This window comes from Lissotriton vulgaris, chromosome 5 (assembly GCF_964263255.1).
Source record: "Lissotriton vulgaris chromosome 5, aLisVul1.2, whole genome shotgun sequence".
In the NCBI taxonomy this organism is placed as follows: Eukaryota; Metazoa; Chordata; class Amphibia; order Caudata; family Salamandridae; genus Lissotriton; species Lissotriton vulgaris.
The window spans coordinates 1,046,873,531-1,046,898,021 of NC_141693.1; the positions used below are offsets into that span (position 1 = coordinate 1,046,873,531).

Below are 24,491 nucleotides of genomic sequence, written 5' to 3' on the forward strand. Positions count from 1 at the left end.
AACATAGCGCCACCAAAAAATCGCGATTTTCTTGCATTTTGCAATCTGGCATCCCTTTTACTCTTGTATATATAGTCACCGCGAGGAAAACACAACGCATGCGTATCCACTCATAGAAAATCGAACTATTACACTCACAATACATATAATGTATATACATTATATATATATATATATATATCTATATATTTATAGTTAGCTCTTGAAATATAAAAAAGTATAGATAGAAACACGCACATACAATATTATTAATAACCTAAGCAAATCTAAATTTTCATAATCAAACTGTTGATAGTCCTTCAGTGACAGGATTCGGACAGGGTATTTTAATTACAGGTATTTTGTTCAGGCTGTTGACGAAATTTACACTGGAGTTTAATTTAAGTACCCAAACTGAAGCGGTAATAATGTCATTTACATACCGTTTGTTCGTGTAGCACATTTTTAGTGATATCGCTATGTGTTATGGAGAAATTGAGTAAAAATATAGTTCTGTTTGAGACAAAATAGTTATAATAAAAAAAACATCTGAGGAATGAGGGAGAAGCGCCTACCTCCGCGGTGGGGGCACCCCTGGTGTGGGAGGGGGGGGGCAGCCTGCAGGTGACGCACTCCCTGCCCACTCTCACTGTGTGCACAGCACACACGGCCGGGTCACCTCGTGCACGGAGGACAAAGGGTCACCTTTGTCCGCGCAGACGGGTCCGAGCTGCATACAATGCCCCTGGGGTTGAAGTTGAGGGCATCTGGCGAGTGGCCGGTCCCCGAGAGCCCTGTGACCCACAGAACGCACACTCCAGGGCAGTGATTGACAGGCCTAACACAACGGACAGGTGGGTGATTTACAGCCCAGGTGGGGGCGCTGCCCGGGCTCCCGGCAACGCGGCCACGCGGGACTCCCAAGACCCGGCATCCACGGGGCGCAGGGCAACGGTGCGGGGGTTAGAGCACCCACCCACCGGGCTTTGGGGCACCGGGTGGGGGCACAAGGCAGGGTCAGTTCAATATAAACTTCACACTTTCAAATGCGACGTGAGCGGTTTATGGGGGCTCAAAGAAAGAACAGCAAACAGCCTGATGTCCCCAGCAGGCGATTAAAGACAGGACATTGTAAGGCAAATGGTATTACAGCGCTATGTACATCTAACTTAACATAGCATAGCATAACATGACATAGAACATAACATACCGTAACGTACCGTAGCATAACAAACATATCATGCCAATCCATACCATAAGACAACATAACACAAGAAGGTAACAGACCGTAACATATCGTATCGCAACATAACACACTTATCATACCATAACATGACATCGCATAGCATAACATAGGAACATAACATATCATACCGTACAGTAACATAATAAACATATCAAGTCAATTCAAAAGATACTTTACTTCGGCCTTACAAGACCTTAAAAGCACATATGAAACAATTACAAATTCATTACGATTTATCAATATAAAATGTTTGTATACTCATGAGAAAATATAAAAACTTCTAAAAAGTTAAAAAAGATAAAATATTAAATTGCTTGGTAGGCATTAAGTATCTTCATCATAAAATACAAAGTCGAGAAAGATCACACTAATTAAAATGCGGTGTCCTGGAAAGTGCAGAGGGTGGGCAGTTTAAACTTGTACATTCTTTAGAACTGCGCAACGAGCACACAGGCACGGCCCGTGCAGGGCGTTATACCGGGACGGTGACGTCAGGCAGGGGAGGGTCAGGGTGGGGGGGTTGTAAAATGCGGGATATGGACCATTAGAGGTAAGTACCAAAAAATTAAAATAAAACGAATTTCGTTGCCCACGCTGCATCACATTTGGCGATGCAGCGTGGGCAACAAAATTCGTTTTAAACACCACATTGAGAACACGTAACGGGAGACAGAATAAACAATTGGCATGCCAGTATCATATTTCAGGATTCTATAGGTCCGTAGGCAATGGAAAGTTCCAAGGTTCCTACAAAGCTGTTTTAACCAACAAGACTCCTTTCCTTTGTAAAAAGAACATTTTGACAACTTGTATCATCTTTGTGTAGTAGTTACTTTGGGATGGCGACTCCTTTATCTTTGCTGGTCAGCCAACATGTTTAATTAAATCTTTGGCTGCCGTTGCACTGCAGCTTCATCAGAGCTGTAGGGCTTAGTATTAGATACACTGCTAAACATTGGATTAGTATTTGCATAATAATGCAGGGATGATGTCTAGATGAGCTTATCACAATGTCACATGTTTTTTGATTTTGTTCACCTCTCTGGGGTATTTATAATATACAGAATGATATTGGTATCACTAAGGATATCTTGAAGGTGCTTTATCATACCCTTAAGTGTGCCCCCGTTGCCTGATTGTGCCTCCGTGTGCCCCTGTTGCCTTCTTGTGCCTCTGTGTGCCCCTGTTGCCTGCTTGTGCCTCCATGTGCCCCTGTTGCCTGCTTGTGCTGTGTGGGTGTGTGTGGAGGGCTCTGTGTGGCTGTGTGTGTGGGAAGCTTTGTGTGGCTGTGTGTGTGGGGGGCTGTGTGTGGCTGTGTGTGTGGGGGGCTCTTTGTGGGTGTGTGTGGGGGGGGGGCTCTGTGTGTGTTTGTGTGTGTCATTTGCGAGAGATAAAGCTAGTGGCATTGTAAATGACAATGCCATTTATTTATGTTAAAAAAACATAAATAAAAATAATGTCAAGAGCAATGCCAATAGCTCTAACTTTAACAAAGGCAAAACCATTGCATTGTAAATGCTTGTTTATGTTGGTGAGAGCTGTATGTCATTCGATGCCCCTCGTCAATGCAAAAGTTTAGTCCTACTTCTATGTTTGTGGAATGTGCTGGTTTCGCTTTTCAAAATCTGCTCACCATAGAGCTCTCTCTCCAACAGCCGCATTGTTTATTAAAATATGCACAGAGGTGATGAGCTTTGGGGACAAATGAGGATGGAGAGCACTTTTAGCAATTTATAAACTCTGCAGAACAGAGGCAATGGATTTTGAATGAGTTTGTTCCACAACACACAAGGCTGTGTTTTTAAGGGATAAGTTATAGAAGTTGTGTGAGCCTAAGTGGGTCTGAGGAAAACAGCTGTGATATTTACCCTCCATTTTGGTTTCTAAACAGGGGATTCAGGTCCGGAGAAAAAAACATTTCATGTCAATGTCTGAGGTTTAAAACGGCAATGTTCCAATGCCGAGGGCTTCCGGGTCAATGGCGCCACATACAGCATGTGATACTACCTGCACCTCTGGGTTCCACTGTTGACTGGTGGTTGCGGATTGGTTCATTCTTTGCAACTGCTGCTCCACATCCTGGCTGGACAGCTGCTCACACATTTGTTGTAAATCTCGCTTCCAAGAACTTGTCTTGTGAACTCAGATCACACGTATGCATTGCACACAAGTGGCATACGTGCCCTAACACCTGTGACTCTGTCAAATACCAGGTGAAACCCACTATGTTAATTACATCAACATGTTTCTGGAGCCTTCCGCCATCATAGGCCTAGGAACACAAATATAACTGTATTTGACACTAAAAATGTCATAGCATGTGTGATCTTTGGAATATCCCACTCCCTGACAGCCGAGCCTGCTTGTACAGCAATCTGAAGTGTGGAAAACAAACATGCAACCAGTGCACCTGTTGTTAAGCACTATTTAGTACAAGTTGTAATCTAATTTTGTAAACCTACATTACATGTCAATAACACAGGCCTCTGCAGCCCCTGTGGTTCAGGGCGATCTCCACCTTTCAGGTGTCCCCCATTCAGCCTCAGGGTTAGGGCTAGCTGTGATATGTGTAAGTCTCGAGGGCCCCTCAAAACATTCTCCAAGGGGGCCCCATTATATTGTGTTACGCCACTTATACACTACATTAAAACATATGATATCCAATAGAGGACTGTGCAGGTAAGAGTGTTGAGGCCAGGTGGGAGGAGGGATATCGACTGGCGACGATGAGAGAACATTAATTATTTATTTAATCTTCCCTCATGGTCGTCTGTCAAATCCGCCCCCCCCCCCCCAACAGTTCAGAACGTATCAAAGAGAATTCTCCTTAGAAGATATCTTCAACAAAATAAAAGTATGGTAAATATTTGCACTCACCAACGAACTCTAATGACCCACTTGCCTTGTGACATTAAAATATATTTTCTTAATAGTATTGCTCAAATTACATCCCATGCTGCGAGCAACCCCACATTCAGCCCATACCCCTCAGACTTCTCACAGATCTTTCAGTTGCAAGCAGCCCAGGATTGTTGACCAACGCCTTCTTCTGAGTCTTCAATTGTACCCAGTCCTTCGCATATGATGTAGAACAACTTTGGCTTAATTTGCCCTTTTCCGACCTCACTAATTAAGCCTTCTCTAGCCCCTATTCCTTTTCAAAGATACTTCAGTCATACTCTTGGGGAAAAACTCTATCTAGACCCAAATTCTGCCAATCACTGAGAACCAGCTGAGCCTCACTTTACACTTCAATCAATTGGAGCATGCAGGGTTGCAGAGGCTGTGGTATGGTGAGGTCTGCAAAATACTGGGTTGGCTCGAACGTGATCCTGACACAGAATTGAGGCCCCTGGAGAAACTGTGTTGGAATAGCAACCATGATGCATGCCAATGGCAGACTGTGCAATATAGAAATGCTGATCAACAATAACAGCAACAATAACCTTGCATGGTCAACTTTCTCAAAAAAAGCATAGAATGGAAGTAAGCTTTGACCCCGATTAAGGAGAGACCTAACTGCCCACATCCTGTGAATTTGAAGGTAAGCCTATCAGTGGACGCCAAAGAAGAGATGTCGTTTCTTAGCATTACCATAGATCTGCTCATCCTCTTGAATAAAAGTAGATGATCTATTGTGAATAAACCAGGCCTGCCTTCAAATACAACAACATGGGCTATGATATTCACACTTGGGGTGCTTTGGACACAGTCTGTTAACAAAACAGCCAGTGTCAAGCCTCAAGGCTTTGCCTTCTCCCTCACTGTCTTTTTCCCTCCAAAGCTGGTCACTATAAATCCTTCTAGCAGCTTCAAGATTGGGGCCAGTTTATTCAGCACAGACTCAATGAAATAAATGCCTCACCATGGGGGCCTACAAAATATGCTAAAATCTGACCCACTAAGTCAATAATCAGAACACCAATGACAGAAGTTTCTTAGTTCAAAAAGAAGGTAAACAAAAAACCCTCACATCTAAAGTAGACAATCACATTTACTACAATTTCGATGTCACCTCTACCATTTTAATAGGTTTCCATTCCTGTCTTGACTTTTTTAATTTCAAATGGCTCTTTAGTATCCATGCTGACCTCTGTTTCTCTGTTCTTTTTTTGTGACAACTCCCAGTTGCTCAATTGTAACTCTTCAATCCTTATCTTGGAGAGCCTGCACGGCCGTCACACACTCAACAGCCTGGCAGCACTGGCCATCAGTTTCAGACTATATCATCTTCAATGGCCTCCCCTGGTTCCTAAAAATATTTCTGGCTGAGAAACAGCACACATGGCAGCACCCTGACAGGTACTTCTTAAGCAATAAATTGCTACTCCTTGTCCTTGCTTCGCGTAGAAGCCCGCCATGAGCAAACAGTTCAGGAATAAGCACTATAGCTGCTTCAAAACATAAGCTCCCTGGTCAGGCAGGTCAAACTGGCAAGTTGTGCTTGACACCACCAGCAGAGGGTGACAGAAAACCCCTGCAAGCAGCAAAGCTTGTCCTCGCCTCATCTTCGAGGCAGAAGGTGCCTTATTTCCTACAGTGGCTGCAGGCACTGGAACTGCCCTTCTCTTCAAGAGTACTCAGGACATCCATCAGCTACACTGTCAGACCAGCAGACCATCTGTCTCTCTGTTGTAATTACTTTCTGATACCATGGAACCACTTGAGTGAGCAGTGGGAGCCTAGTGCTTCTCACCTTGAGGCCTTTGGCTCTGAACCCCCTCCTGACTCATTTCGGCATCAAGGCCACCATATAAGAACTTTGGGTTTTGCAAAGCAAGGGCCAATCCCTTAAGGGAGATCACTGCTCCTCCTGCAACAGGGGATGCTGCGAAGAGATGACCCCCACACTTACAGTTTATGAAATCCATATCTAACCATTCCATCGACCCCCACTACTATGTACAGTACTCTCAGGGGCGGCTCCTCCGTGTAGGCAGAGGAGCGTCGCACCCCTGCTTTCTCGCACTGCAGAAGAAGGGTTTGGTTGAGGGCTGGCGGGTTGGGAAGAAGTGGCGAACCCAATGTTGTGGGAGCTGACTATTTGGTCGGCCCCAGGGCACCCTCTCCTGTTGTTGCCATGTAGGCTGAATGCAGCCTGCATTCCACCCCATAGACGCCTGTGCGGTCCGCGACCCAGTTGCTTCCTGTGAGGGTGATGTGGGAACGGACAGGCCTACCCAGCCTTCCCCTTCAAGTCATGCTGGCCACGACTGAGTACTCTGCTACTTCCTTGAACAAGAGTTGCCAGTCAGACCAAAGTTTTCCATTCACAGTAAATCCAAAAAGTAGTGTCATAATGTTTGCACACTTTGAAGTTACCCCAGAGACCACTGATTTACTGATACAGGATTCAAAACATTATACAGAATGAATGACGTGCTTGAGAAAAGAGCTCTGTCCTTTTACAAACAGCATTCTGGGAAACAGTCGGAACACCTTGGCCTCAGCCACACGTGTTCCGACATTGCAAGCGTAACCATGCCTGCCTTAACCACGCATATGTGTGGTTAAGGCATATGCACGGTCTAGTTGCTGGCTGGCTGGTGGAAGCAGGAAGAGGAAGGATTGTGAGAGGATGCGACGCAGTGAGGTAAGTGGGGTTTTGTGGGGTAGTTTCTACGGGTTTAGGGGTCGTTTTCAGGGCTGGGGGGGTCTGGAGTTTTAGGGATTAGGGCAGAGGACAGGAAAGGGGCAGTTTTCAGGCAGAAAGGGCAGTTGGTCTGGAGCAGTGGGGAGGTGGGGTTGGTTTTAAGGGGTGGGGCTGGTTTTAGGGCTCGGGGAGGGGGGCTGGGGTTGGTGTCGTTTTTAGGGGGCTGAGTTTTATGGTTCAGGGCAGGGGACAGGGTAGGGGCAGGTTTCAGAACTAGAGGGCAGTTGGGTTCGGGCAGGGGAGAGGTGGGGCTAGATTTTAGGGAATGTGGGCTGGTTTTAGGGTCAGAGTAGTTTTTGCGGTCTTGGGGTTCGGGTTTTAAGGATCAGGATAGTGGGTTGGGGTAGTTTATAGGGATGAGGCAGGTAGAATAGAGTGCTGTGCAGGAGGTCCGAATTTTAGGGCTCAGGGCAGGGGGCAGGAGCATGACCTTTACCACACATGTCCCCTTACCAGTCATGTCTTTACCATAAAACTGAGTGGTAAAGACATCTGTAGTAAAGGCATTTGTGGTATTCAGGCGGTCCTGGTTAAGATCGCGTGGTTCTGGCATGCGTTGAGGCAGACGTTGTTCCATCACACGACCCAGCGTTCTACCTATTATTATGATTCCTCTGACAAACAAAGTAATCAGTCAATCAATCAGTTAGGACTTGTAAAGCGCGGCTCATCACCTGTGAGGGTATCCGGGTGCTGGGACTAATGCGTAGACACAATGACCACATCATTTAATCCAGGGAGGAGCATACCACAGGTGTGAGTGTCTCGCAGGGAGGGGGAGTCCAGGGATTTAGATACTGACTCTATCAAAGGCTATGTCACACAACTGACTCAACGGTGGTGAGGACGAGCGATGAGGTCACTTTGGAAGATGGCGCTGCTGATATGGGCTTGGCTGATCTACAAAAGCATCTCAGAAACAAAGAAGCTTGCAGACCGCAAGGGTCTTGCCATTTACATACCGTCTTCTGAGAATCATCGGCGATGTTGCTGGCATTGAGGGCGAAGATTGCTTCTCTGGCTCCCACGTAGAGCACCGCCCTCTCGTCCTCGAGCAGCAGGGTGCTGTAGTTCAGTGCGCTGCTCCTGAATCGCTTCCCATCCAGCACATCTGGGGAAGGAAACAACAGGCATTGGTTAAAGGAGGAAACATGCAGAGATGTGTCTAAACTCAAGACGCAGGGTGTAAAGCAACAAGTATAAGAGTCCGCTGGCCCACAGAAGATTGAGACCATAGAGAAGAGCCTCGCACCATGAAGTCTGTAACAAAGAGGCATTCCTTGTTATGAAAGAAGAAATACACAAATCCGGTATGTCTTATGACTTTGTTATATGTTGTGTTCGTAGTTGACGCGCACGCGTCAACTACGAACACAACATATAACAAAGTCCAGCTTCTAACAATATCAGAAGAGCCTCATTATAATAAAGCATCATGAAAGTCCGGCTTTTAACAATCCCAGAAGAGCCTCATTATAATAAAGCAATAGTCTCCTACCAGAAAGAGGGCCATTAGCAGACAGCTACAAAAAGCACCGCAGGCTCACGTACAACCGAAGCCAGACTCCTTAGGGAGAATTTATTTTACTTTTCCATGAAATCAGGAACAGAAAGTATCTCAAAGTGTTCTTCTTCCCCAGCGTGCTGTTCAGTCTACAGATGCAATCACCGCCACTGTCCCTTTTATCGCCGCATTATTAGCACTTTATAGGCACAGTCTGCTGACATTTTATCAGAAGGGCACAGGGGCATTACATTGAGAACAACAGGCACTGGAAAGGAGCGGTTGGCAGTACATCCTGGACCTGTGATGCGCTACTAGCGCAGCCAATGGGATCACGTGTCATAAATGGAGGGCACGGCAGTGCATGCCGTTACCGTTACTTGTGTTGTTATAGGTAGATGAGATTCAGCTGGTTGTACTTGCTAACCAAGATGCAGATCTCTTTCTTACAAACAACGGGGCTAGCGGGCCAATGAGCACGCACATAAGGCTCCGTGACAGTGAAGTTATTGTTGGAAGTAGGGTAGTGAGGAATACTCTCCCATTGACGCCTGGCAACATTAGTGTTAGAGGGCAGCTAAGTCATCTAGGCTGGTTATTGTTATCCCACACCTGAGAGATTAAGAACTATTTCCCCCAACTTTATACTGGAGAGGATACAGTGGCAAAGGTAGAAGGATACATGCCAAAAGCAGAGTTTGCGCTATACAAGTGCTAACAATACCCCTGCATGGTGGACTTTCCCAATAATGCAAGAAGATGGAACGAGGCCTTGACCATGATTTAGGCGATATCCAGCCTCCAACAGCTTTTGAATACAAGGGTGGATGACGATGAAGATAATTGTTGCGCACTTGGTCTGGCGAGCTGATAATCTCACATTTAGCAGCAGCTAAGATACCCAGAGCTGCACCTTGGAAACAAGAAGCAAAACCAGCTAACAACAAAATGCAGATCACATTTGCATCGAAAAGGATAGCAGCTACCATTTCTGAGAGGTATATCAGTGTTCCCTAAGATCTGAGTTGCATTAACTGATTATACGTCTACCGTAAATTCAGCCATGGGCAACCAATCTCAGCTTATTTTTTAAGCAATTTGATATACATTAACGCAGGTTCCATTTTTGATTCCGCCCTGCCTGCTCATTGGCCAAAACACATAGAGTTCATCTTTTGCTTTTTCCCTGGGTGCTCATTTGCCAAAAATAGAATTTACTAAACATTCTGCTCAAATGAAAGTAGAATGTATGAATCACTATACACGAAGGAAGGTAAACTAAAATTGGTAGCAAAGGACTGGCGGCATTGAGTGAATTTTAATATGGATCTGCCCCATCCCTCACGGAGGGTTACCTGCTCTGTTGGTTTGCCGCCAGTTAGGTACATGTCTATACATTCTTCAAATGAGAGACAGTGTAATCACTGCAACGCTTAAGCGGAATACATTAGGAGCAATAAACTTAAATTCAGCATGTAGTTCTTGCAATAAAATCAATAAAAATAAATAACAAAATGGAAATGTGGATCGGTCAATGAATGCCGCTCACTTAATGGACACCCAGGGACCATTTCCAAAGCATTATTAAGGGGAACACAATAATTAGGCTTAACGTACAAAACTATAACATTTATAGGAAGTGGTAATGTATTACTGAATGGTGGAAATACAAAATGGCCTCTGATTGTTCGCACAGATCCCACGTTCTCGTTGTCGTTCTCCAGCGAGTGCCATACCTCAGGAGACCAGCACAGATCAATGAGCAGACGCAAGTGCACCTTTTGACAGGAGAAAGTCACCTTTTCTCTTCAAAGTCTCCTTTCAGAGAGGGTCTGTCAAGAGGCGGCACGGTATTATACGCTTGGCCTTTAGCCCCCGCTAGATCTAGCTCTGACTTCTCATACAGTAACAGAGCAGGAAACACAGGCATGCTTTGGCATTTTGGGACTCATCCGTGTGAAGGACTCCAGCTGCCTGAGAGAATGCGAAGCGGATACCCTGAGAGGATTATGAAACCTTGGGAAGCATTAACCCCTTCCATGCTGATGACGGCCCCCGTCCGTCATGCAACACAGTGGGCATGTGCTGATGACGGCTGGGGGCTGTCATGATCCTGCCCACTCTTCAGAAGTGCCGCACAGGCGCAGAATCGCGGCCGCGCCCAAGGGGTTAAAAATCCAGGTATTCATTCACAACAGGGAGGTATAACAGAGTGAGTCATTCTACAGTATATACCCCTCAAAAAAAGACCTCATAAGAACATCAAAACCCCTCAAGAACCAGCCATCTAAAAGGGTGTTCCTGAAGTAAATGTTTGTGCTGTCTTGTATTGTTGATCTTCAGAACTGCCTCCTGCTGGTTACTGGTGTCACTACTACCTCACTGAGAAAACACAAATGCAACCTTAACGACTGCCACTTGGCTGGTGTCTTGGCACAAGAATTAGGGTCAGTGTGGACCATATGAACAATGTCAAGCATAGGTCTGCCTAAGGAAGGACAAAACGTTTACAGTCTTAACAAAGGGAAGATGGGCACTGATCATACAGAAGACGTGTGGCAAGGCTTTCCATAAGCTTTCCCACGCTCTATGACAATTGCAGGCTTCTCTGACATGGAAAGCAGTCTAGAAGCAGCTGTCAAAGCATCAGTGGGGAAAGATAAGATTAATTTGGCGTGTAAAATATTGGCCATTGTTTTTGACACAAAGTAAGACCGTGGGGTCACTGAGGAAAAAGAAAACTAATGGGCCCAATCCAGAGAGATACTTGCACACCTAAATCCAATCTGGGTTTGTAAACGAATCCTTTGGATCGGGTCTAAAGGTGAATTGCATAGTAGAAATAGAGATTTTTGCAAACACAACAAGGGCTGGATCTAGTAGCTGTCAAACTTACATTTTCGAGAAAAACTCTAGCATTGTCGGGCACTTCTCGAACAAATCCGACTACATTTTATAAAAATTTAAAAGCACTATACATTCTGAAAGGTGTATGTCAGAACATTACTAGCAAACGTATTGTTTTAAAGAAAAGAATGTTAAATATTGTTTACAAAAATATCATCCCACTGTGCAGGTTTTCTATTGCTAACTCCAATAGGGTGATATATTTGTAAATTATATTTCGGTAAATTATATTTAGGAAAAAATAGTTCTGTCAGGCGATATTTTGAAAGCAATATTTTGGGACCATAACCCTTCCGAATCAGAAAAATGCTTCCTAGGGACATTTTTGGGGTTTCATCCTTCGAGGTTCAACGAGTGCTATCTGGTCTCTGTATTGATGGGTTTACTGCACTGTTCCAGGATCAAAGTCACTAAACTTTCTGTGAATACTTTAGGTGCTCAAAAGGTTGGATTTGAGATTGAAAATGTTAATCCTCATTTATCAATAGGTTTACTAACACAAATCCACTTACTCAAACACATCTTCTGGTGGACTTTTCTGCATGAGTAAACTGGTGTTGAGGGAGGGGATAGAAAAGGTAATGAGTGGTTCATACTCGTGAAACTCCTCGTGCACACCCAATAAGTAGGAACTTTGTGGATATTAACAAAAGTTTTCAGTAGTGTTTTTGACCCAGGAAGCATAAGGGAAACTGCTCTTGATAAGTCACGAGTATATGTTTCCAGGGTGAGAAATGCGAGCGGTGAACCCATATACACATAGGAGTTCTGGCAGAAGACGTTTTTCCACAGACAAATGTATATTTTCTATGCAGAAAAACGTGTTTCCACCGAGAGGGCGAAGCACACAGTAAACCTGTTGTCAAAACTGGTTAGGGTTAGCCAGGACTAGGAGGCTTGAAGTCTGAAAATGTAGGCAGCAGAGATGTCTGAGAGCAACCCTTTGAAATCTTTGAATTGTTCAAAAAACTACTAAATCTAAAACGAAGACAGACCTCATCCTATTCACGTAGATTCTCTAATTTTGTGATTCTACCCAAAATTCTTAAAATAGTAGTCGATCCTCTGTCATGCTTTTTTTCATAAAGAAACTTTACAACGGGGGTGCTTTGCTAGAAAATAATGGCTCTGCACTAGTCATACACTGACGCTAGAATTATTCTTGTAAATTCCCTTGGATTCCTTTCAAGCAGGGAGCTCACAACTAAACACTACATTCTAAAGTTGCTCAGAGCACAAGTTTGCACAGTGTAACATTTTACTGTCCCTTTTTAGATATGGTGAAGCCAACATATTTTGATCAATACCCAGTGAGAACGCTTTGGGTCAGCCCCTTTCAAACGCCTGGCTTGCTTGGGTGAGCACCCTTCAACCTCTGTCTTGAGACATTGTCAATTGCATCTTAGGTAAACCCAGAGCAGTACTTAATTTGTATTAGAATATGTGCCAGGGCCCTTGCCAGTAGGCCACTGCAGCTTTAACCACCCATTGCCTTGCCAGCACTGCCAACCACAATACCTAGGCAGCTACCAACAATACCAAACCACTAAATGTGATTATGCAGACTATTCCCAGAGCAATAACAATGGCTTGGGTGTCAGGAATTGATAGTTTTTGATGAATATTAAATTTAATAAAAAACAGCTGTTCTGGTCATCTCTAAATTACACAGACAGCGCCACCATATGGAGGACTGTCATAGTGCCGGTGTTCACAATTAAGTACCGGTGTTCACAATTAAGTACCGGTATCAAGCACCCGAAACCACCAGGTCAAGTTAAGCACTGACCCAGAGGATCATTTTAATCTAGTTAGACTGTAATGCAGTGGGATATTTGGGTGCATCCTTACACCTCCTAGGAAGGTCATTCATTGCAATGCTTAAGGGTCTATTTTACATCTGAAAAGTACTCTGAATTATCACACATTTTTCACAATTCTTTATCACATACACGCACTGTACAGAAAAAGCAATCCTGTTTTTTCATTGCAAGATATATTGCTTTACTTTACAGTAAAACAAATAAATTGCTAGGGACTAAAGGTCTGTCCCTCCATTGGTTTCTGTCAGAGGAATGACCCTTTGGCTTCCCTTACAACCACATTCAGCCGCTGATCAGACTCAATGCTTCCTTGCTCAGACCGCTGATGAAATATAGATCAGTGAACCTGGTGGCTTTGGCAAAGCCAATAGATCTGGCTAATAACTGAAAATGCAAGCCAGGTATATTACCTTTGCATAATGGTTGTCAAGAAAGTAATGAATTTGTGCAACTCTTAGTTGGGCAATTAGTCTGTTTCAGGTGCAACAACTACGCTGTAAATTGTTTTTGGAGAACCTAACCCCCACTTTGAACCATATTCTAAATGGGACTGAGTGTGTGTCTGGGGTGAGTGAGTCCTGCACTCATTTGGTTGTTTTCCCATGGGAATTTGGAAAACTATGTGGCTAAACTGGGCCTTTTACACATTAATTGTCCACGACATTTGCCATCCATCCTTTCTCCATCGATCCATCTATCCATCCATCCATCCATCCAGCCTTCCATTCTTTTCCCTTCTTTCCTTTCATGCTTCCTTGCTTCATTTGCACTCTTACCCCACAACTCCATCATATTATCTTGCAGTGGTTTTTATGACCTGTTTGAAGACCAATGACTCTAATCAAAGTCAAATGAGATTTTATACAGCCTCCGACCATAATTCTGGGAGTACTAAGCAAGAAAAATCATGTACGCTGAGTAAATTGTATTTGGGGTGGGCAGAAAATAATCTAAAATTTACACATACCCAATTTCAGAGATGAGGAACTCCATCAACAAGCAACATATCTCTTCAAGTTTTTAACTGAGATAATTCCTCGCTGCCTCAGACCCAGTATCCCTTGTCCAGGTGCCCCCACTGCCGCAGAGCAGTTCACAAAGCACTGCTGTAAAAACTAGATAAAGACAACAACAAAACGTTCTCAGCAAAATGGTTTTGAAATCGGAGTCAAGAGTTTTCTGTCTAGCCAAGGTCTGCTTGAAAGTAGTCATTACATGGACAACGCTATAGGGCGATGCCTCTTGCACTGGGCGCGTCTGCTATGGGAGTGAAGCTTCAATGAAAACCTTTTCACTTGCTCTGTGTTTACGAGGTAATTGGCCATATTGTCAAATGCTCACACACAGCCAGACCCGGATTTTCAGTATGGCAGCCAACTGTGACTTCTTTGGGTAGATTATTCTTTCTTTTTGGAGTGTTTAAGTATGGTTTGTACAGGATATGAACCCTTCTGATTTTGTGGGTGATTTTTCCGGGTTCAGTGTATCGGGTGGGATAACGAGGCCTCTGATCATGCCTTCCACAGTGGCGTAATGTGCATTTCTCCACATTACAGGTGTTTTTTTCCTTATCCCCTCCTCTATGAAGACTGAAGAAGGTGTCATTCTATGAAAGCGTTACAGTTGACTAATTGGGCTATACCCGTTGTTGTTAAAGGGCTTGTACTTGAGTTACAGGCTGGGGCTGCAAGCAAGTGCCTGTATCAACGCAGAGGGCCTTTAATAAGCAGCACAGCTCAAGGCTGAAGGAATATTAATGCTATTAGAACATTCCATCCACTGAAGGTAGACTAACAGAAAGGCAACCATTCAAAGCAGGAAAGTCTGTCTAAACATCCATTATTAACTCTGAGCCACTTCATTGTCTTCAACGTTGTAATATAATGTAATAGAGAGAATATATGTCTCTATTGGCCCCAGTGTTTTTGACCCTCACCACTAAGACACAAACCAATGCCAATGTATATTTGTTAAGGGAGAGACCACAATCATACTAACTGGTAACAAGGTATATAAACCTATATCCCCTCTCACATTCTCTGCAGCATGTCATGTGTATGTACGGCTTGCCACCACACTACGTTTGGAGCATGCCTTTGGACCAGACACCCCTCAAATTAATGTCCAACCTTGTACAGTGTACTAACACCCTTTAACACCACACACCACCACAAGAACACCCAGAAACTGATGTAAATTGGATGTTTTGTAGCTTCTTCTGGGCATAAAGCGCTACACAGATGCTCCAATACAATGCTCTACGCTGAACTAGTGAGCTTCTTTTTATCTGAGTTGAATTATACTAATCCATAAATGGACATAGCACATCCCGCAGGAGTTGGGCTGAGGCCATCAAGCTCATTTCACATTTGTACCTGGAAAAGCCGCCAGTCTAAGCCGGTATTGAACCTCAGAGATATATATCTCTTAAAATAGGTCCCATTCCTGTGAAGCCACCTGAAAAAACAATCATTAAATGGACTTTCTATAAGAGATAGTCCCAGAGGGTTCCTGATCTAGTCATCACTTTGAGCTTTGTAAAGAGTGCTTGCAAGACAAGTTCATTCTTTTAATAGGCTTGGTTAAATTAATTAGACAGCTTAGTCGAATAGTGTGCCTGATGCAGAAATATTTCAGCACTAGGCAAAAGTCGAAGCAGTTGACTCAGGTCTTCACCCTCTTTAGGCCAATGTAGAGTACAGTTGACTTGGACAACTTATACCGCTGGAAAGCCTAGACAGAAGTGACACACCGGCCTTACTAACCCTCGTTACTGTCTTCGACACTGTAAGTCACAATGAATTGTTACCAGGCCTGGTCAAAGAAGTGGCTGCTAAGAGCAATAGGCTTATTACATATTTCTAGGGGGAACGATACCATATTATCATGTTTGAGAAACATATTTGAGACACAGCACTACAAATATGGGCTTGTGTCTTTCTTCACATACTTGAGAACATGATTATGTTCCACCATATATCCTCGAAATGTGCTTATGATATTGCTTGGTACCGGTGATAAAATCTGTACGTAAAGAGGGATTTGAAAATATGCCACCACATTTGCCCAAATGTATGAGACAGAAAGAAGCCACTACGAAAAACGTTCAAATGGAAGGTTAGATACAAGATAGTCTGTGCCTCAACAGCCTAAAACCTCAAATCCAGCTCCACGTTGCAACTGGTGTTATTTCTTATTGGTGCTCCAAGTGGTCTGTAAGCTAAAAAGAAGGGCGGGTGGTAGAGTGGGATCATCAGCCTCTTTTATCACCTCACAAGGAAAAAATTAAACATTTGCGAATTTTCTCTCTGTGCAGGTAATACAGCCAGGTGAAAGAAAAATACCACTTAATGGGTAGTATGTTCTTTAAAGAACCCAAGGTGCCAAATTTTCCCAATTTAAGACCAAAGAGAGCTGAGCGATCTTCCTCAAACCTCGAAAGAAAATTGCCATTTTAGTTTTTAAATTGGCACTGCGGGCCAAATTAAATGTATATGAGATCGTTACATAAAATTCATTTCATGTCCACTTCGATCTCACCATGCCGCTTAATGCACAAGAGGTACTCTGTTCACTTTTACATATATTGCTGATTCTCCAACTCAATTCATTAGGGAAGCAGTTGTCTGCTTTTTAAAATGTCACCCATCATCTTGGATAAATTATCTGTTATTGTTCCTTTGGCTGTGAAAATTATGTTAATGTTTTTTTCTTAATGGCTTCAGATGTGACCGAGAATACGCAGGGTTTCAATTCACTTTACTCATTCGACATTTTGCAAACATTATGCAAACTCCTGCGAAACCACAGTACGGTCACGTGGTTTTCCTGCAGTGTTGAGATGCTGTCTGGAAATTTAATGTGGAACGGGAAAGGCACATTTTAGGGAGGAAGGAAATTGAACGTGGTCCAGGGAAGGAGGAGAGAGAAACAGGAGGAGACAGAAACAGGAGGAGACAGAAACAGGGGGAGAGAGGGATGGAAATACGAAGAGATGGGAAAAGAAGGAGGAAGGGAGAGACAGAGGGAGTTACCCGGCATCACAGCTACTCTAGCAGTGCCTAATTTGTAAAAAAAAAAACGCGCCAGAGCCCTCCTCAGGAGACCACTGCAGCTTGCACCACCCATTGCCGCTGGCAGCGCTCCCAATCGACAGTGTCAACATAACTACTAGTGATCACACTCCTACAAGTGTAATAACTATTCCAGGCCCCCATAGCTATAAATATGGCTTGGGTAGTAGGTATTAGATGTCAATTCTAATGTATATTCTATTAATGAACAACTCTTGTGGCGTGTATTTCTACATTAGATAAACAGTGCCACCATGTGGCAGATTGTCACAAGTAGTGACATTAACAATGAAATGCTGATGCTGACAATTAAGTGCTGGTGCTGAGCACCGGAAACCACCGGTTCAAATTAAGCACTGCTACTAGGGGAGAGACGTCAACATTCAACACACCATATTACAGTTTATGTAGTTGTGAAGCCGTCCCTTATTTTTCCACCCTACTGTTGTTCAGTACGACACATTTGGCACATAAAACATCAGCACTGATTTCTAAATACACCTCCAGAGTTGGATTAAGGGAGCATAATTTAACCCCATTCAGAATATATGTGGATAAAAGATATTAAAGCAGAAATGTTGGGATGTTAAAAAAGGATCATGTCTCTCTCTGTGCCAGGGTGGGAAGTTGTGGCCAAGCAAGTCATAAATATACTTCAAGCCGGGAGTCAGGGATACATACCTCAGTAGAGCACAAAATGTGGGATGAATCTAATTTAAGAATTATGTAAAATAATTTAGTCACCTGAAGTTCTCTGGCCATACTGCAGTCATCCATGATTGGATAATACATTGATTTATTCGTTCATAGCAAATTTTAGGCAAGTGTGACTGACTGGCTTCAAAGAGCTGTACCTTTGGAGCAAAAACTCGTGCAAAACGAGCCAGAGCTGAAGAGCAAAGATTGACTCCATATCATTTTACATAATATGTGGTTCTTGGCCTTGTCCATTTACAGCTTCCAAAGTTTCCTGCTGAATACACATGACACGGGAAGAAAAGGCAGATTGTCCAACATCACACAGTGCATCGGGAAGAGCTAACACCTGCCAATGATCTCATACCTGGGTGAGTCGAGAGAGCAAATTCAGTGACCAGCTGTCGTACTGCAAACTCCGCCGACAATACAGGAAAAGCATTCAGCATTAGAACTAACGCAAGACCAGAAGGATGGGAAAGACAGTAACAAAGCGAGAAAAAATGGAAGATGTGACAACAAGAGGAGAAATGTTGAGTTAAAGGTACTGGCAAGGACAGTCTAATCCATCGGGATTTAAGCCCGACACTTGCAGTCGGCACCATCGCAACATGCAGGAAGAATATGATTATTACCTCCTAACTGAGGGTGGAAGAGTAAAATGTCACTTCTGCAAGCGCAGGAAAAAAACATGAACTGAACCTGTTCCCACTACTGGGGAGTCTTTGTGAGGTCACAGAAGTCAAAAGCTAATCCACAGGCAAGTTCCAGAGGGGTACAGAGTCGAGATGAGGCTGCTGGGGTAAGGATGCAAATTCAACAAGCATTTACAATGCAAAAGGTCTCGCAGCATTTAAGTTCGAGCTTTTGGCATTGTTTTTGACAATGTATTCTAGTAATTAGTTAGCATTCTTTGAACAGGTATAAAGATGAATAGGAAATAGTCTTTGTTTTTGCAAAAAACAATCTTTTTTGAATAATTATCTTGTGTAGGCTATTAGTGATAAGCATATATAGTAAGTATTTTTTTAGACAATATGTAGCAGCAAGACTTTCAAATGTTATTACTAGTTATTAATATATTTAGCATTTAGAGATAAGAGTACATTTTCTTTGGTAAGTAAAGATGTAAACATTGCGATGTGTACTTGAAGCTTTATTTATTATTTTTTTTGTAAAAACATTTCTATTTATTGTAAATGAGTAACATAAATTGAAAGAAAACATGTAACTTTGTAATTACATAGATGCTAACTTTACAGTTGCATATGTGTAAAGTATATGGTGTGCAGTAGTGTGAAGTGCATACCAATGTGTGGCATGCAAAAGTCTGTGCTGTGTAGCAGTGTGTAGAGTTATGCAGTGTGTGTTGCACCACACTTGTAAGTGTGTATTAGTGTTGGTGTGCAGTATTGGATAATGTATGGCAGTATGAGGCATGCAGTAGTTTGCGGTGTGTAGTAGTGTGTGGCGTGCAGTAGTGTGTAGTGTTTAGCAATATGTCTTTTGCAGCACTGTATAGCATGCATATATGTGTGGTGTGCAGCATTGTGTTGTATGGAGTAGTGTGTTGTGTGGTACTATGCATAGTTAGGTATTTTAGGTTTGTACTTTTAAGGTATGGTTTAAATGAGATTGGGTAGGCTTAATTAAGACATTTTCTGTAAGTGTAGTTTTTTTGACTTAATGTAAAATCTTTTTTGCAGGAACCTATTTAGTTGTTGGCTTCTTAGGTTATGTTCCTAATTAGACAATTAAGTAGAGGTGCTGTAATGTAAAGTGCTGTAAATATGGAGGAACTAGAGAGAGAAAGATTTGAGGACGAAGCTAACAGGGTCAAAAAGTAGAATATGGATGAATAGAGTTGTCCGGAGAAATAGAAAATTACAGGTAAGCATAAAGTCAGCAGGAGAAATGGAAGGTTAAAGGAGAGTAAGATTTGAGGAACACTGTAAAGCAAATTATTGTAAATATGTGTTATATAAATAGCAAGTAATAACAAAGGCTGTAATTCAAGTTGTTCTCGATATGATGTTATGTGTGTGTGTAAAGTTGCAGTTTTTTAGTGTTTGTGGATGTGGATGTGTGTTGAATGTGTACAGCGTTTTTCCTTATAAACAAAATGGCGTCTAGTATGTCCTGTAACGATAATTAAGTTGTTTAGCGGTGCGGTCTAGTTTTTTTCCTGTTGCGTGTGTACTTTTCAATGGACGTATGCTCCAGCCAATGAAATTGCAACGTTATATTACGCAGCGTAACAATTAACACGCGTCAAATATTTAGATTGTTTACCGCGCAGTTCGAGGAAGAAGTGTCGACTTAGCTGTGCGTCTGATCGGTTAGTGTTTTTTTAAAATTGGTGTTACTTTTCTGCTATGTATGTGTTTATGAATTGGTGTTGTATTAATAGTAGTGTTTTTTATGCGGGCCAATTTTTATTCTACACTTTTTTTTACTTTTTTCACTTTCCGATATTTGCATACATGGTATGATTACTCACGTAATGTTTCGTATTTTGCTCTATTGTGTGCTATATGTTGTAAACTGATACCTGTATGTAAAATTTGCTCCCATTTGTAATGTGCATGCATGCACGTTTTTCTTTCGACACCAAAGTGCACTGTAATAATGTCAATGCTCTTTCTATGCATCGGTGAAAGTTAAAGGAGCCATGCAAAGGCGTAGATGCAAGCGCAAAAAAATCAAATGTCATTTTACTCTTCTAATATTGCTACGGGAAACTCATACTATGTGCTTTGTAACTTCGTGTGCAGTTTATGGTTATTTATTGTAATGGTTGCATATAGCGCTTTGCTGTGCTTTGATGGACGTGGTTTATTATGTATTTGGATGCAATGATAGAAACAGCAAAATAGAAGTTGGGTAACACAGTACGCTATGCATATATTAGTTGGCTATTTTAGTTACCTTACGTACAATGTATAGTTATATGTGGAAATCGCTACATCGAGATGTATATTGTGTTTTGGTGCTACGTTTACGTATGTTTGTAGATGCAAGCGCAAAAAATGCCAATGTAATTTTACTTCACTAATATTGCTATGTGAAAGTCATACTATGTGCTTTGTAACTTTGTGTGCAGTTTATGGTTATTTATTGTAATGGTTGCATATAGCGCTTTGCTATGCTTTGGTGAACGTGGTTTATTATGTATTTGGATGCAATGATAGGAACAGAAAATAGAAGTTGGGCTGCTCCTTGCTTGTGACTCTGCTTTCTGCTTGTACCTCTCCTACTTGCTTGTACTCCTGCTGCCTGTTTCTGTGTCTGTTCTCTACTTGTGGCTCTGTTCTCTACCTGTGCCTATGTTCCCTGCCTTTCTGTTTCCTGGCTGTACTTCTGTTTCCTGCTTGTGCCTCTGCTTCCTGCTTGTGCTTGTGTTCCATGCTTGTGTTTCTGTTTGTACCTCTGTTTTTTTGCTTGTGTTTCACTTTTTTGCGCCTTGCTTGTGATTTGGCTATTGTGTTGTTCTCCTGCAACTACCCCCTTGTTGGTCGTGCTTGCTCTCCTGACCTCCCCACCCTCGTTGGTTGTGCTTGCTGTCCTGCATCCCTCCCTTTTGGTTGTGTTTGATGTTATGCCCCCCCGGTTGGTTGTTCTTGCTTGTGATGTGGCTTTTGTGTCTTTGTGCCTTGCTTGTGATTAGGTTTTTGTGCCTCTTCTTACACACCCATTTTATGCTTATGCTCCCTGCTTGTGCCTGTGCTCTCTGTTTGCGCCTCTGCTCTTTGCTTGTGTTTTTCGTCTCTCTGTTAGTTGTACTTGCTGTCTTGCCCTTCTCTTGTTGTTTCTGCTAGTGTCCTGCCCCCTTCGTTGGTTGTGTTTGATGTCCTGCTCCTCTTCTTGTTGGTTGTGCGTGCTTGCTTGTGCCTGTGTTCCCTGCTTGTGCCTTTGTTCTCTGCTTGTGCCTTTGCTCCTTGCTTGTGCCTTTGCTCCTTGCTTGTGCCTTTGCTCCTTGCTTGTACCTCTGCACCTTGCTTGTGCCTTTGCTGCCTGCTTGGGTTGTAGTGTAGTTCCTATTTTCCCAATAGGCTCTGCACATTGGAATAACATAAACAGCAGTGTAGACGTAGGACTGAGGTCATCTAGGTCTCTACTGACTATGTTAAACTTAATTTAGGTTTGCGCCAGCTAGCTCAGAGGTCACTGGAAACTTTCTTGAATGAATAGGGGGGGCAAGCTCCCCTGGCTCAGACAAGAAGGGATTCAGTTTCCGACAACCGCATAAACATGACAACTTTGCTCCCTCAGAATAAGAGTGTATCTATAGAGTCGTGTGAAAACAATAGACAGTTATTTCACTCAGTCAGCAGTGCATACTTAGTTTCACCAGAATGCAGAGTAATAGAGAGACGGGTGTTTTCAATAAAAAGGTGTTATTTATTGAGCAGTATTCCTTCTCATGCAAGAGAAATGAATTGCCACAATTGCAATACTTAAAGTAAAGTAAAGTGCTTACAGTAAAAGTAGTATTAGGAAATAATACTGTAAAAGCATTGATATGGTTTCTTAGCCATATGTTACTTTAAAATGGATAAAATATATACATACATAAATACATTGACTAAACATACTCAACTGGTGCTTCTAACTAAGCCTATCCCGGTGTAGCTGACCTAAGCCTAATACTTGGGAAGGGATGAGTAAGTAGCCGTTTAAGTTAAGTTGGTTAAGATTATTTTGCCAAGAATCTGCATCAAGAATTCTCTTAAGGGTTTAGTCAGCTCCGTACCTTGGTAATAGAATGTGGGAGGTCTGGTATCTCTTTCCTCAGGACTCGATATCCCAGCAACCCGCAAGGGTAGACTGGAAACACCGGAGCTGGATTTTCTCGGCTGGAGAAAAATACAGCGTCTCTCTCAGTGCGTCAAACGGGAGGGGCGGCTTCCGTGGGCTCTCGCATCAGCTGGGCTCTCGGGTAAGTAGATGACCGCTCTGCTCCACACCACCGTGTGTTTGCTTAAGGCAACTGTTGGTATTTTATACCTGAAAGGTGCTGGGTTTGACTTAAGGTTGAACATAAGACGTCACCAAGAACTAACAGTTCTTGCTGGACTCCAGGAGTTCTTGTTCAAATCAAAACAAAAGCAGGGGGGGAATTTCCCGGGCTGCTGGAGGCTTGGTTTGTTTAAAGAACGCGTTGTGCTTTCTAGGAGTCGATGGGAGTAGCGTGCTGTGCTTTGGACTGCATGGGCTATTACTGAATATGGATCTGATTATTATGCCTTTATCAGGATATTATTGATTATAACCTCATAAGGGCATAAATCGGGAATATCGAATTAGGGTCACAACAGTGTCTTTGTTCTCTGCTTGTGCCTCTGTTCTCTGCCTCTGCTTCTGTTTTCTGCCTCTTTGTTCCCTGCCTGTGTCTTTGTTTTTTGCTTGTGCCTCTGCTGCTTGTGCTTTTGCTCTTTGCTTATGCCTCTGCTCCCTGCTTGTGTTTCTGCTTGCCCTGTTGGTTGTGCTTGCTGTCCTGCTCTTCACTCTTTGTTTCTGCTTGATGTCCTGCCCCCTCTCGTTGGTTGTGTTTGCTGTCCTAGCCCCCTCTTTGTTGCTTGTGGTACCTGTGATGTATGTGACATACTAACACTGTGTGCTTCTACTCTCCTTGTTGGTTGTGCTTGCTGTCCTGCCCCTCCCTCGTTGTTTCTGCCAGTGTCCTGCCCCCCCCCCTCGTTGGTTGTGTTTGCTGTCCTGCCCCCCCTTTTGTTGGTTGTGCTTGCTTGCGCCTCTGTTCCCTGCTTGTGCCTCTGTTCTCTGCTTGTCTCTGTTCTCTGCTTGTTCCCTGCTTGTGCCTCTGTTCTGTGCTTGTACCTCTGTTCCCTGCTTGTGCTTTTGTTTCCTGCTCGTGTCTCTGTTCTCTGCCTGTGTTCGCAATCGCCTGACAGGCTGTACGAAAAAAAAAACGCTAAGCCGTAAATATTAAAGCACGTGAATGTGGAGCATTTTACATAAAATAATCGCCTGACACGCTGTACGAAAAAACAAAAACGCTCCGTTGTAAATATTAAAGCACGTAAATGTGGAGCATTTACAACAATCATGCCCTTGCCCGCCTGGCACGCAGTACAAAATAAAATAATCGCCTGACACGCTGTACAAAAAAAAACGCTATTACTTAACTGACGTATTAAAGCATTGTAAAAAGCCGTAAATTTTTAGCATTCACTTTAAGACGTAAATATCAAAGCACGTCAATATGGAGCATTTACAACAATCATGCCCTTGGCTGCCCGGCACGCAGTACGAAATAAAATAATCGCCTGACACGCTGCACAAAAAAATAAACGCTATTACAATGCTGCTGCGCAAACCTTACAAAGCCACAAAGGCAGCTGTCCCGCCATGTACACAAAAGCATACCCTCACATGGTGTTAAACTGCCACATCACAGCACCCTGAAAAGTCATGAATATTGACATTTACTACCGCCAGCAAGGCGCCACTTGATTTTAAGCAGACGCTGCTTTTACAACCCAGCAATACAAAAGTAAGCAAAACTTAATTGTAGCCTGCTTAATGGAGCGCGTGTTCATGTGCATGTGCGCGAGGGAGTCACAAAGCCAGCTCGACATAAGTAAGAACA

The 24,491-nt window shown here is 43.1% G+C and overlaps 1 protein-coding gene across 3 annotated transcripts in view; it reads right to left on the reverse strand.

The window, feature by feature from the left end:
- Positions 1 to 24,491, reverse strand: part of SEMA4G (semaphorin 4G) — a 698,845-nt gene that overhangs the window by 323,823 nt on the left and 350,531 nt on the right. For all 3 annotated transcript variants that reach the window (XM_086922681.1, XM_086922680.1, XM_086922682.1), the window contains exon 3: positions 7,841 to 7,989. In XM_086922681.1, coding sequence (XP_086778807.1) covers positions 7,841 to 7,989 — 149 coding nt within the window. The remainder of the gene's footprint in view (positions 1 to 7,840; positions 7,990 to 24,491) is intronic.